This window comes from Macrotis lagotis, chromosome 7, assembly GCF_037893015.1.
Source record: "Macrotis lagotis isolate mMagLag1 chromosome 7, bilby.v1.9.chrom.fasta, whole genome shotgun sequence".
In the NCBI taxonomy this organism is placed as follows: Eukaryota; Metazoa; Chordata; class Mammalia; order Peramelemorphia; family Peramelidae; genus Macrotis; species Macrotis lagotis.
In genome coordinates, this window is record NC_133664.1 from 78,774,723 (window position 1) to 78,788,246 (window position 13,524).

Sequence of the window (13,524 nt, forward strand, 5' to 3'; positions counted from 1 at the left end):
AAAGGCTGAAAATAAACCTTTTATACACACTCAAAAAAGTCAAAAGGCTGAATTGGGTACATGTATTTAGGTGAAATCAATGTATGAAAATCATTTAGTGGTTAATTATTTGCCTTATAAAAGAATAATTTTAAGGATACAATGCCAAGTGTATTTAAACTGTTTCTTGTTTATAAAAATAAAATTTATTTGTAGAAAGCAAAGCACATCAGCATTTGGGAGCTGAATGAGTATGGACAGCTTGTTTCTCCTGAGTATTAGAAATGGAGAAGAGTTTTAAATTGCAACAGGATGGATTCTGATAAGATACCAGGATGAAGTTTATTATGAACTTCATAAAAATCCTAGAACCAGTTAACTAAGAAATATAGAATCTCCAATAGAAAAAAAAAAAAAGGATAAAACAGGATCCATTTGGGTTGATGGACTTGTTTAGAAGCAGGGGAGTAGATAGACAATATCTCCCAATCCTGATTTTATCAATCATTGACATTACCAATTAATATTTGTAAAATAGAAAAATTAGGCAGGATTACCAATTAATCTTGAAAATAGCAAAATTAGGCAGAATTATCCATTATTATTCTTAAAAATAGCAAAATTAGTCAGTTAAAGGGGAAAAAGTTACCTTCTTCTGTATTCCATGTGGCCACCATAAAAATAAAACAGAAATGACAATTTTAACCACAATCAATGCATGTAGAATTAAATGCATTTTTGAGAACATTCTTTGTTAACAATTAAGGAAAGAAATAGAAGGATATTACCAAGTACTATTAAAATTACTTGAAACACACATTCTCATTAATAAGACAGTTAAACAGACATAGATAGCAGTAGTCATTATAATTATATCATGTAGGTGCTTGTGCCAATTGAAACCATTCAAGGAATAAGCATTCTATAAATCTAGTAGAGTTAGCAAATAGCTCAACCATTAAAAGAATAGGTCCATACCGTTTCGATAGCTTTCCTTAAGTTTACATGAAATCCACTGCACAGCTTTGGCAGAAATTTTTGTTCCGAAGTTTCTGTCAAAAGGAGAAGGTGCTCCACCCTATTGTAGTTAAACACAGAATTATGGGTATTAGGCTTTCTCCGCATTAAAGAATGATACTCTAGGATAACTAAATTCATAGTATTTATTTTTTAAATAGCTTTTCTTTGAAAGAGCTCAAATTTTATTTTCTCATCTTCAAAAAATTGAACAGTTAGTGGGCACAAGACAAGATACTGAGGTAGGCTAACTAGTCCTGATTTGTTTTGTCTTCATCAGACTGCCCTTTCATTGTCTCTTTATTTTTCTCTGGCCTTAAGATGTGGATGTTCAGTAGACAACCTCCCAGGTAAAAGTGGAAAAAAAACCTGTTTCCTTGTTTCTGTTTATGTGATAAGTACTGTTCTATATTCTTGGGATAAACATGCCAGGAATGAATCAATCCTTTCTTGAAATTAGCTTACATTCTAATGGGAGAAATATATAGTATATGCAGGTATATTATACATACATGTTTATGAACTTATTTCTTTCATTAGAATATATTTACATATTGTAATATATATATATAAAATATACATATATATATGCAGTAAAAGTTAATAAATAATGCTTAATAAATGCTTTTTTTTGTTTTAAGGCAATGGGGTTAAGTGGCTTGCCCAAGGCCATACAGCTAGGTAATTATTAAGTGACACCGGATTTGAACTCAGGTACTCCTGACTTAAGGGCTGGTGCTCTATCCACTGCACCACCTAGCTGCCCCCAATAAATGCTTTTTGATTTAGCAGACTTTCCAGATTGTTGCTCTAAAACCCTGATTTCTATTTACATAAATGTTTCTGGCTCTCTGTGTATCCTTTCATACCCTTGAAGTAGATTACCCCCTACATTTTAGCAGTCTTGACATATTTTGGAAAATTCTTAAAAGTTAGTGGGGAAAATTAGCCAGTACTCCCTCATACTTTCTGAGGAAAGAGATCAGAGAATTGTAGTATTGTACCATGATGAAATAACTTTATTAATAAACTTATTAATCTGAGGTTTTAGAAAATAAATGATTCTGATATTATCTAACTATTATGAACTTTCATGGTTTTAAAAACAGTTGTTAAATAGGAATCATTCATTTTACATTCCAGTTTAAATTACTTAAACTTAATTGTCTGAAGCAATATTTTTTTTTTTTTTTGCTTTTTGCAAGGCAATGGGGTTAAATGGGCAGGTAGCTAATAAAAGGGAAAAAATAAATTAAAGTTATGAAGCAAAAGGATCCTGGACCAAGAGGATGCTCCTCACATTGGGGTTTATTTCTTTCTTTTTTTGGGGGGGGGTGCAAAACAATGGGGTTAAATGACCTACCCAAGGTAATTATTAATTGTCTGAGGCTGGATTTGAGGTCCACCTGACTCTATTCACTGTGCCCACCTAGCTACCCCAGCAATGTTATTTTTAAGGAAGACATTTGTCAAATTATTTTCCACTTAAATAATGGGAGTTGATGTTATTGTTCCAATATCATTCCAATATTTGATACACAGGTTTAGGAGAAGTGCAAGCACAAAATATTTAGAATAGTGTCTTTTTCCTTCTCAGAATTTAAATGAGTGAATGCCAAATATACTTGAGGGAAAAACTAAATACATGAACAGTTGTATTTCATACAACAAGATACAGAATATATATTTAATAGGTAAAAGATGACATAAATCTGGAAGAAAAGGTCCAAAATCAAACTAGATGTTTTAAAGTCTAGAGGAAATAATCAATTTTTAAATTATCTGAATAATTGCCTGAGCCTTCTGTTTTGTGAAGTCTTAATATGTGTCATCAACTAACTAATCCAAGGTGTTTCAGTCATCTTACCTGTTGCATGTGACCCAAAACATTCTTTCTGCAATCAAATACTCCTTTTCCTTCTTCAGAATAAAGTTGATAAATGAAATCAGTGGTATAATTTTCATTACAGTTCTCATTTCTAAAATAAATAGACAACAGTTCAGTTGATTTAAAGTACCTTAACAATTTACTGCTGATCTCTACAGGACGGTTCCTCATAGTAAAGTCCAGGGCCTTCTAGGGACCTGCAAGGGTTCCTGTTTTTCCCCATTCCTTATCATCCTGATTAGCAGTAGCAAAGTCAATAGAAAAAAACAGTGTTTTTCTATGCCAATACCTCTGAACTCTAAGGAAAATCTTTTTTTTGGATCGATTGCAATAACTTTTTGAGAAGCAAAACCCAGTAACACTAATAAAATTATCTAGAAAATTAGCTATGAAGGGACAAATAAATTTATAGGCAAATGAATGGCTGCTTTACTATGATGTTGTATACTTTTAGATTTATCTCTCTAGAAAAATTACAGTGATGATGACTTTTCAATGACTTATTTAACTAAAATGGTCTTTACTACAGTAAATCCATGATTTCATCAGTATGCTGCAGGATGCAGATCACAACTTAGTGTCCTTTCGTAAGTTTCCCACAGGGAAATCCATAAAACATAAGGACTTCCCTTCTTTCTCAGCAATATGAGGATATCAGCAGGTCATACAGTCTCATTGGTACCTCATTCTTGAACTGTTAACAATCCATCTTTTTTAATCATAGCTTTTGTGATGATATCCTTTAGGCTGACCCAGCACATTCTGGACAAATAGATACCTGTCATCAATCAACAAGTATTTATTGAATTCCTTACGTTTTTCTGTGAGAATAATTAGACCAATATTTTGAATGACTGTATTCAAAACATTATAATTTTATAGGTTCTTATGTGACAAAAGTGTCTTCTATAGTAAGAACACTGATTAGGACCTCAGCATGCATAGGAAATCCCTCTTTAACATGGGTGGGTCCCTGCACTGAATGAGATCTCCATAATAATGACAGTCACAATTGACTAAACTGAGTAACAACGAGCAGTAAATGAGATGACCACAAGTCCCCTAAAAAATGTTTCTTGTCTGGCTACATGATAAAAGCTAAGTTGTATTAATGCCTTTATTTTTCACCATCATAGGGAAGCTATGAAACATTCTTTCAATAAGAAACAACTTGCTTTGGCTTCTAGTTTTGTTTGTAGTTAGGATAGCAAGTTTGATATTCTGTTCTTGCAAAAGTACATCTGTCTCTTAGTAGAAAAGGTTCTCACATTTAGAATACTGATGGCTTGTTAGATGATTTTAAAACTACAACTCTTAGGGTACTTCTGCCCCTTTTGCAACTACTTTGCTTCTGTAGAAATAGAGGATCTGCATGGTAGTGAGTGCCATCATATACATTTGGCCTTATTTCATGTGTTGCCATGCTCTAAGAATTCATGTAGCAAAATGGCCAACTTTCTGGTGAGAAACCTCGCCACACTTACTTGGCTAACTTAATTGTCAAAAAATGGTCTTGAGCCAGTAGTAGTAGTTTCAAAACATGATAGAACCTAGCAGGGCTTATATTCTGTTGGAGTAGCATTCATAAACCCAATGTTACCTTCGCATACAATGATTACATAATGAAATAGGACTTAGATAATCAAATAGTTAAATTCTCTCTAACCAGTGGCAAATAATATTTTTCAAAAAGCTCAAATCTCTAGAAATAACCCTAGAAATAATAAAGCACCTGAGCACCAGGCCTCGTTGTATACAGGTCTTCATTTTCTCTGTCAAATGTTCCACGTTAGCCTAGAAGGGGGGGAAAAATTACCTTTCTCATTAGAAATACTTGGCTAACATAACATCAATAATTACATAATTTCTACAGTCAAGTGTCAGTGCTAAAGAAAAAACAATGATATGACACATTTACTTAATTTAAAACATACAAATTTAAATAACACATTTTTTAATCTTTCTACATGAAAATATTGTTTTAGAGTTCCCAGAGTGCAGTGAATATCTGTGTACTTTTCCATTTGTAACCACCCTGTACATGATTTCTGATGGTTTCAAATGTTATATAATTTTTAAGGTGAAGTCAAACTATACTGTCTCATCTCCTCTATGCATCTCTCAGTCTAAACTTAAAAGCAAAGAATAGTTCATACAGTTCATTAATTAATCTCCAGTCATTGATTTCATTCCTGAAAACTTATTCCTTATTTACCTTAGGTATTTTACCTTGATTTTAGAGGAGTTTTCTAAATCATAGCCCAGACTAGCTACAGATGAGGAATTAGAGGCCCCAGGTTGGAAGGATGAGAAGCAGAATTTGAATATATCCCTTTGACTCAAATCTGGAATTCTTTCCATAGGTCAACAAATGTAATTAATCCTTTTTTTTTAAATCAGGAAGCAGTCAATGCCTTATATTAACCCAAAACTTATGACCATGGTATGGAACAAAGCTACCTTGTTTCCTTGTATACATGGACTTTTTAATGACTTTTTTCATGTAAATATCTTTATACTAAAATAAGTTAACATGTAAACAAAACTGCCTTCTTAAGACTTTTGGCAGTGAAGGGAGATTCTATAATGAGAAAATATTCTCTGCAGATTAAAATATGTACATGTACATATGTTCACAAGGATGCAAAAAAAGGCGATTTTTTTCTGATGGTGGTTCTCAAGTCAATACTACAAAGCTTAATAATAATGCATATAATCAGAACTATTCTGTCCTGCTTTTTACTCCTATAAAATAAATAGCCTGATATCAGAGAGGTAAAAATGCAAGCTTTAGTTTCAAAATCAGTGAGTAAATTCAACTCTCAAGCACCTAACTAGAACATAATTAGAAGAACAGACTATTCAACTATATTCCATATCTGTATAGTGTCAAGAATCTGAACTACAAAATACATTCCCTATAACCTATTTTTCCTCTCACTTGCCAGGGTCTTAAATTTGATTTAATAAAGACCAAGGGTGAACACATTTCTGTGGTATAAATGTTACATAACCTGAATTCATTATCTGTAAGTCTCTGGGGACACAACTTAAATGAATATTTGTTGTAATTTAGAAGACATGGCATAGAAAATGGAGTGTGGCTATACATTACCACATTATTGTTTAAAAGTTTTATGATATTGCTTCCTAGACTCTCATTTCCCAAATGGAATGAGACCATCACCTGATGGGTATGATCTGTTTCTTGCTCAATAATTACTAACAACAAACTAGTGGGATGATAAAGCAAGATCCAGGGGTAGCTATTGAGAGACCAACCCAATGCTGTGCTTGGGAGAAATGCACCTTGGTTCTAGTTCTACTGAAGCCCATGCATGCCGGGAAGCCCTGGTACCATTCTGATGGAGAATGCCAAGTCGACCATCAGAGGGTGCATTATGACTTTTCTATTACAGAAGGGTAGAGACTGCTAGGAGAATGGTAAGTTGGACCAAAGGAATGGAGTCTGAAGAGCTTTACTTCTCCCTCACCATGTCACTCTCCCCTTCTCTCTGCCAATACCATACACACACACACGTACACACACAGGTAGAGATGAAATAAAAAAATTCCACGTAGCTTAAAGCCTAAAATTGTTACAAACCTGTAGTTCTCGGATGCCAAATTCTTCTTCAAAAATATATGCTGCATCAGCCCCAGCAGAAAGACCACCCATGCTGGCCAGGTATCCACAGTAGCCACCCATTGTCTCGATGATGAAGACTCTCCTCTTGGTTCCACTAGCTGATTGCTTGATTCGATCACATGTCTGTTCATAAGATGAGGTTTATTAGAATTTATTAAGTCAGTATGTATAGTTTATATCCACTGGGTTAGCATCTTGGACTCAAGGGAGAGGAATATGACCCCCAGGCCACATGGTGGCAAATCTTCAGCAAGTTCAGATTTATTTTTCTAGGTGATGCCATGGGGCCCTGCCATGAGTCAAACTGCCATGCCTAATGTCTTCTACCTACTAGGGCTCAAGATCACACCAATGAAAATGACCATCAAGTGACTATAAAACACATAGAAACACACCAAAGAGAAATGATTTGGTTAAGAGCCGAAGAATCTCGTAGCTGATGAAGCCCAAGGCCATTTTAATCCAAATTTCTCACTTTACAGAGGAAACTGAGTCCTAGAGAAATTATGTGGGCTAAACAAAAACACACTGTGGCTACCAAGCCAGTACTCTATCACACTATAGTATTTTAATCCTTCCAAAATATTTTTGCAAAATTACTCATCCAAGAAGCCTTTTCAGCTTTCTCATAACAACTGACCAGTTTAGACCAAAACTAATTTCAATGAACTAAGCAGGCTGACCGAGATCAGTGTGGAGCAAGTATAGGATCATTTGCCATTTCTTCCTGACTTTCAAGCCGTTTCAACAAATTTTCTTCATACAGTCAAGAGCATGGTTAGGTGTTGACTAATGCCCCCTTCTGGCTCTATATAGCTACTTATCTAGATGCATAGACAGTATGTAGTCCTATAACCCCCCCCCCCACCTCCCTCATAAACTCTACATAATCAACTTGAACTAAAAGACTGATAGACTTGATAACTAACCATTCAGCACTGGGGGAGTGCTCAATAGGGCTTACAATCTTTACAGAAAATGCAAAGTAGAAAATTGTCCTGAAGAAGTACACTGGTCCTTCTCTCTGAAGCAAAAGAAACTAAATGAAAAAAAAGCTTTGAAATTCAACATCTTTTTGTGAGTTTTGCCCAGGGAACCTATCATTTCATTTCCATTTATCACCCTTCTTATGCATGGCATATAAACCACCAGCAGCCTTCAGAACTACCCACAAGCTGCCCATTGGCTCCTCCTTCAGTGCTCCCTATAAAACCAAGCCAGTGGATCACAGCTGTGGAGCCTAGATTGCTGCCTGATGTCACTCTAAGTAACTAACTGGCCAGCAGTGGTAGCAATTTGAGTGAGGGGAGGATGCCTAGTAAATATATTGGTCACCATCTATGTTCAGTACGTATGAAGGAAGGTCTGATCCTAAAAAAAAAAAACCCACAGTGAGATGGAATGTCACCCCAGCTAACAAGAAGGGAGCTCCTCAGAATGACAGAAAGTGACCACCTGAGGACTTCAAATAGGTGTTCTTAATTGTTCTTAAAGCATTTCCTAACTCACCTACTACAACCAAGCCAATGGACTTAGAACGTTTTTGTAAGCAATAGAATGAAGTTGTTCCTCTGAGAGACTACTCATCTATTCCACTTTTTTGTTTCCCCCTCTTGCCCCCCCCCAAGGAAAACCAGACTTCAGAAAAATACCTTTTCTGGAAAAATATTTGTTTAAATAGCAATGAAGTGTTAATTCCTGGCTACATTTAACTTAATATGATTATAAAACTAAAAAAAAATTATCTTTAAGAAGTCTTATATAGTAGACACAGTATGATACCAGGTACTGGAGAAGGGAGGGGAAAAAAGAACAGGATAAGTTTGCTGAAGTCCATAAATATTTAATATTATTGTCTCATCCATCTTTGGTCTTGGGAGTAGAAAACTTATTTTACTGAACTACAAAAATATTTATTGAAGGTATTTGTGCCTGTCATTTTTTTCTTAAAAAAAAAAAAAACATGGAGGACCTTTCCCAATGGGGAAATGGCCCTTTCATGGAGAAAAGTTCATAAAAGATTTTTTTTTAAATATGGGGTGGGGGGAGATAATGGAATAGAATTTTTTTTAAATCTGTTACTTAAAAAAAATTAAGGGGAGTAACTGGGTGGCACAGTGCAACCAGCTCTAGAGTCAGGAGGACACTTGATGCAAGCTGTGCCACCCTGGACAAATCCCTTACCCCTCACAAAAGAAAAAAAAAGTCCTAAGAAAAAGAAAACTTAAGGCACTAGCTTAACAGATGCTTAACCAATTATATAGCTGGTTATAAATGATATATATAGTTATAAAAAACTACTTATTCTAGCAGTATCAAATTGACAATACAGAAATGTCCTTCTCTTACCTCCACCACAGCATTCAAGCCAGTGTCACTACCAAGACTAATTTCTGTGCCTGGGACATTGTTGCTAATAGTAGCAGGCACAATACATATTGGGACGCAGAGCTCCAAATGTTGCTGCCGTGCCTCAGCTAGCTGTACGCAACTGTGAAAAGCCTGGAGCAGCAGTACAAATATCATTAGCAATCCAGACTAGACATTTCATACTTATCACTAGTTCCTAGGTAGCTTTTTGGTGGCTCTGTGCACGTGGGGTGGAGGACTGGCTTTCTCTGGTGGCAAACAAGAATGAAATGAAATTATGATAATAATAGTAATAATGGGGAGGGGTGGGTGGTAAAGAATGGCTGTAAAATCAACAATGTACTAGTGTCACACTGGCACAATCATTTTCTGAAAAGAAGGTTAATGAAAATTGGTGAATCTGAGACAGAAAGAATACTGAGAGCAGAGATGGAAGCGTGAATAACAGACCAGTTAGTACAGCTATTCCAGGAGGTTAAATGGGTCGTGTGAGTCTAGATTTCATTAAAGGAAGAAAATCAGGTTAGACTTTCTAATGAAAATTAGCAAGATTAAAATTAATAAAAATTAAAAGCAATAAAATACCATTCTTCTTGTTGTTTCAGGGTAAAGCAAATTCTTATCAATACAAAATAACCCACCAACACCACCAGAGGCCAAGAAGAATGGGATAAAATTGCCTCAGATCCCAGCAAAAAGTTAGTCATAATCCTAATTCCATCATTTTCCAAAAAGTTAAATGATATAAAACATGCATTTACCAAGTATGACAATATATTCTAGGTCAATTATTTTATATGCTCTCCTTTCTCCCTGGAATGACTTCTGTGATCATTTCTTTGACTCTATCCAGGAGCAGCTTTTCTCATTCCTTGGTCTCTGGGGTCTCTTACCTCTGGGCAATCGCCTGGATAGTCTGCGTGAATTTGGATGGGTTTATTGTTCAGTTGGGGTTTTTTTTGGGGGGGGGGGGCAAAGACACTAGAATGGTTTGCCATTTCCTTCTCCAGCTCATTTGACAGATAACCAGAGGTAAATAGGCTTAAGTGACTTGCCCAGTCACACAGTTATGAAGATGATTCCTTCCTCCAAGCCTGGCACTGTGCCACCTAGCTGCCCCAGGTTTTCATGAATCCAATTATTCACCTCAGAAGCCAACATGCTTTAGCTTTGCTGCCAAAGGAAGTCAAATAAAATTACCTATAACTGTGAATTTTTGGTTAACACCTCAAGAATTTCTGGTTAACTCTCAAATGGAGAATAGAATACTTAGCTAATTAAAGGTTAGGGATAACTCCCTCAAGATCTGATAAGTCATTCTCTCTTTTATAGACAAAATTATCTTTAAGTAATCTTCTCTCACCACCACCAGCATCAGCACCATGGAGAAATTAATGGCCATGACCTACCATCAGTTTGCTATCTTCTTCCACAAATGGATGACACTTTTCTTTCCTGAATGCTGTCCCTGCATGGTATCCCAACATTGCATTCATTTAAATCAATCTAATATGAAATGAGGTGTATCTGGGGTGAAATTTTTGGGTTCCCTGTGATTTCCTAATATGAAAAATGAACTAGTATTACAAGACATATAATTTATTTCCCAAGAAACTAAGCCAATGTTCTTTTAGTTCACTCCAGAATGATCCAGCAAATTAAGGTCAGCTTGAATGGACTTCTTTGTTTCTCAGGTTGCCATGGTCAAAGAATTCACTCAAATGGCCAGCCTATTAGTGACGTCTTCATATGTATCCAGTTATGTTGGTCCTCAGAAAATAGTCTTGCTGCCTAGAGCATGTTAAGAGGCATTCCTTCATGAGAGAACCTACCGGAGCTTGTGCCTCAATGGCATGGCTTTCTCGGGTCACTTTCATACTCTAATCAAGTATCAGATTAGGACCCCATGGGGCAATCCAGTGCCTCTTTCATTAGTATAAGAATTTCTGTCCTTTTCTATCACTCAGAATGCTGGAATGACACTAGGAAGGAAACCACACCTTTGAACAGATTGCTTTTTTGAAAAAGCTCCAATTGTGACTTCATCAAAGAAGCAAACATAAAGCTTGCTTAGGCTTGTCAAACATGTCATTTGTAAGCCCTGAAGTAAAAATTAAATGTTTTCATCAACCCTTTGAAGTCATTAGTAATTTTTCTTTTTTTTTAATAATTTATTTTCATTCATATGCACATGCATATTTCCAAATTACAAAAATTTCCCTCTATCCTCCCTTCCCAACCCCCTCCCCTCAGCAGACTAGTAATTTTCTATTGTTGCACATCCCACCTTTCCCCACCATGAGTTTTCTGGAAAAAGAAAAATTCTCAAACATTCCTGTCCAAGGAATGAAATACTGGGAGAGTTCAGGCCACTTAGTCTATGATGAGTCCTGATAGATAGATAGATAGATAGATAGATAGATAGATAGATAGATAAATAGATAGACAGACAGACAGAAGGCAAAAATATTTGATGGGACAAAAATGTTTCAGTTAGGGATCTCATATAGCCTCAAAGAATTCCCTAAATAATCTTTCTCAAATATTACAAGACGCTTATAAAAACTCTACCAGCTATGCCTTTATGATGCACATACTAAGAGCAATATTTTCCAAAGAAGCTGTTAAACAGGATACCTCTACTTTAGAAGATGGGCAAAATTGTTGACAAGTGGAAAATTAACTTGTGTTAAACACAAATAGTAGATTTAAACAGTTTGTTCCAAGATCTCAACATTTTAATATTCTGTAGCTGCTTATTCCTAAAGGATACCAGTCTGGGCCAGAGAGCTAATGAAGGAGCATCAAGGGGAGGAAGACAGAGCGTGAAAAACAGAGGGTTCATCAATAATGGATTTCTGAAGACCCTGGCTTCTTTCTAGCAGCAATAGCCCACTGCTAACATTGAAGTCCTTTGGACAGGATTATATCAAATTGAAGGGTTACTTTTATTGTTCCACATTGTTCCTCATTTCTCACAGCACCTACTAATGTGAGCAGGCTCTATCAGGTCCTAAAAGTGAAAACTCTGGCCCAATTTAATACTCATTAAATGAGCTGTAATAAATTAACTACTGTCTAATCTAAAAACAGTCAAAGGGTCTGAGTACAAGGACACTGGGTCATCTCTTCATAATCCAGATACATATTCTAATGCATAAGCTTCTAGGCTCCTGAGGGAAGGCAATCCTTCAGTTTAATTTTTTTGAATGAATAGAATAGCAGCAACATAGACTCATTTAAATTAGGTCACTGAAATGTTTACAAGTAGAAAAATATTTCCTTTATGACCATATTGACCTAGATACTAAAATGATGCAATTTGCTAAACCAATCTAGATCCTTGGAGCCCAATTTTGTGAAGTATCTTGGTTTAAAAAAAAATACCAGAGGCTACATTACATAGCATATGATTTAAATCCACTGCTATATAGAAAGGTTATACTTTACTTCCTTAAAAGATGAAATTCTCAAACATAAAAAAATCTCCAAAATCCAGTAGTTGAAAAAGTAGTATAAAACTGATTTAAAAAAAAAATCAGAAAAGCAAGTTGTAAGGGCAGCTAGGTGTTGCAGTGGATAGAGTACTGGCCCTGGAGTCAGGAGGACCTGAATTCAAATCAGACCTCAGACATTTAGTAATTACCTAACTGCGTGACCTTGGGCAAGTCACTTAATCCCACTACCTTGCAAAAAACAAAAAAAAAGCAAATTGCATATGAGAACCTACAATTTCACAGATATATATTTCAAATATATATTTACATGCAGATATGTGAATATGTATATATATAGATAGATATACATATACATACACACACATACATATACATGCAAATTTCCATTTCATTTGGTTTTAAGTTCAAAATAAGAAAAAACAAGTAACCTTCACTTATCTCTAGGAAGCAAAAGCCATTATGTATTGCCATTCTCAGGTTACAAACAAGGAAACTACAGCAAGGGATAAAACAGCAAAGATAGAGTCAGAAATTCTCTGGAAATTTCCAACTTCCAGAGCTGTGAATTATTTTTCAACTAAAGACATTGCCTAGAATTATGATTCAATCCTCAGTTTCCCCCTCCAAACAACTTTAAAAAAATTGAATTCTGGCATAGCAGAGTCAAAAAGAGTTCTTCCAGTCCTAGACAACATAGAAGGGAGGAGAAAAATTTGTGACACGGATGATGGCCAGTGCAAGTTCATGTTGCTGAAGCACCTGATATGGCACTAACTGGTGGGGACAGTAGATTTTGAAGTCCAAGAGGGGAAGGGGGAATGGCAGCTAGTTAGAAAGAGGTTAGAAGGCAATGTCTGTGCTAGTAATGGACATATCAGACACTGTTAGCTCTAATGCCTATATCTACTTTGGGGTCATAGCTCAAGGGCAGAGAGGAATAAAACCCTGAGAAGCAATGGCTTCTCAGGCCTAAAAGAGAAAGAGCCCTTCCTGGGCAGACCAAGACAGGAGCATCCATCTCTCCTTAGATCCCATCACTTTGGAAGCTCTGAAAACAGAAATATGGAAAAGCACAGAGTCCTTCCCCATCCCTGCCCCACACCATATTAGGAACAAAGCCCAACATTACTAAAGTTTCAAATCAATTAATAGAGTAGAAAAAT

General features: G+C 35.8%; 1 protein-coding gene across 3 annotated transcripts in view; it reads right to left on the minus strand.

Annotated features, from left to right (window-relative positions):
- PFKP (phosphofructokinase, platelet) overlaps positions 1 to 13,524 on the minus strand; it is a 64,345-nt gene that overhangs the window by 10,447 nt on the left and 40,374 nt on the right. For 2 of the 3 annotated variants that reach the window (XM_074193211.1, XM_074193213.1), the window contains 5 exons: positions 8,883 to 9,035; positions 6,492 to 6,656; positions 4,617 to 4,678; positions 2,864 to 2,975; positions 958 to 1,057 (listed from right to left, as the gene is read on the minus strand). In XM_074193211.1, coding sequence (XP_074049312.1) covers positions 958 to 1,057; positions 2,864 to 2,975; positions 4,617 to 4,678; positions 6,492 to 6,656; positions 8,883 to 9,035 — 592 coding nt within the window. The remainder of the gene's footprint in view (positions 1 to 957; positions 1,058 to 2,863; positions 2,976 to 4,616; positions 4,679 to 6,491; positions 6,657 to 8,882; positions 9,036 to 13,524) is intronic. The other variant, XM_074193210.1, reaches the window with a different exon arrangement.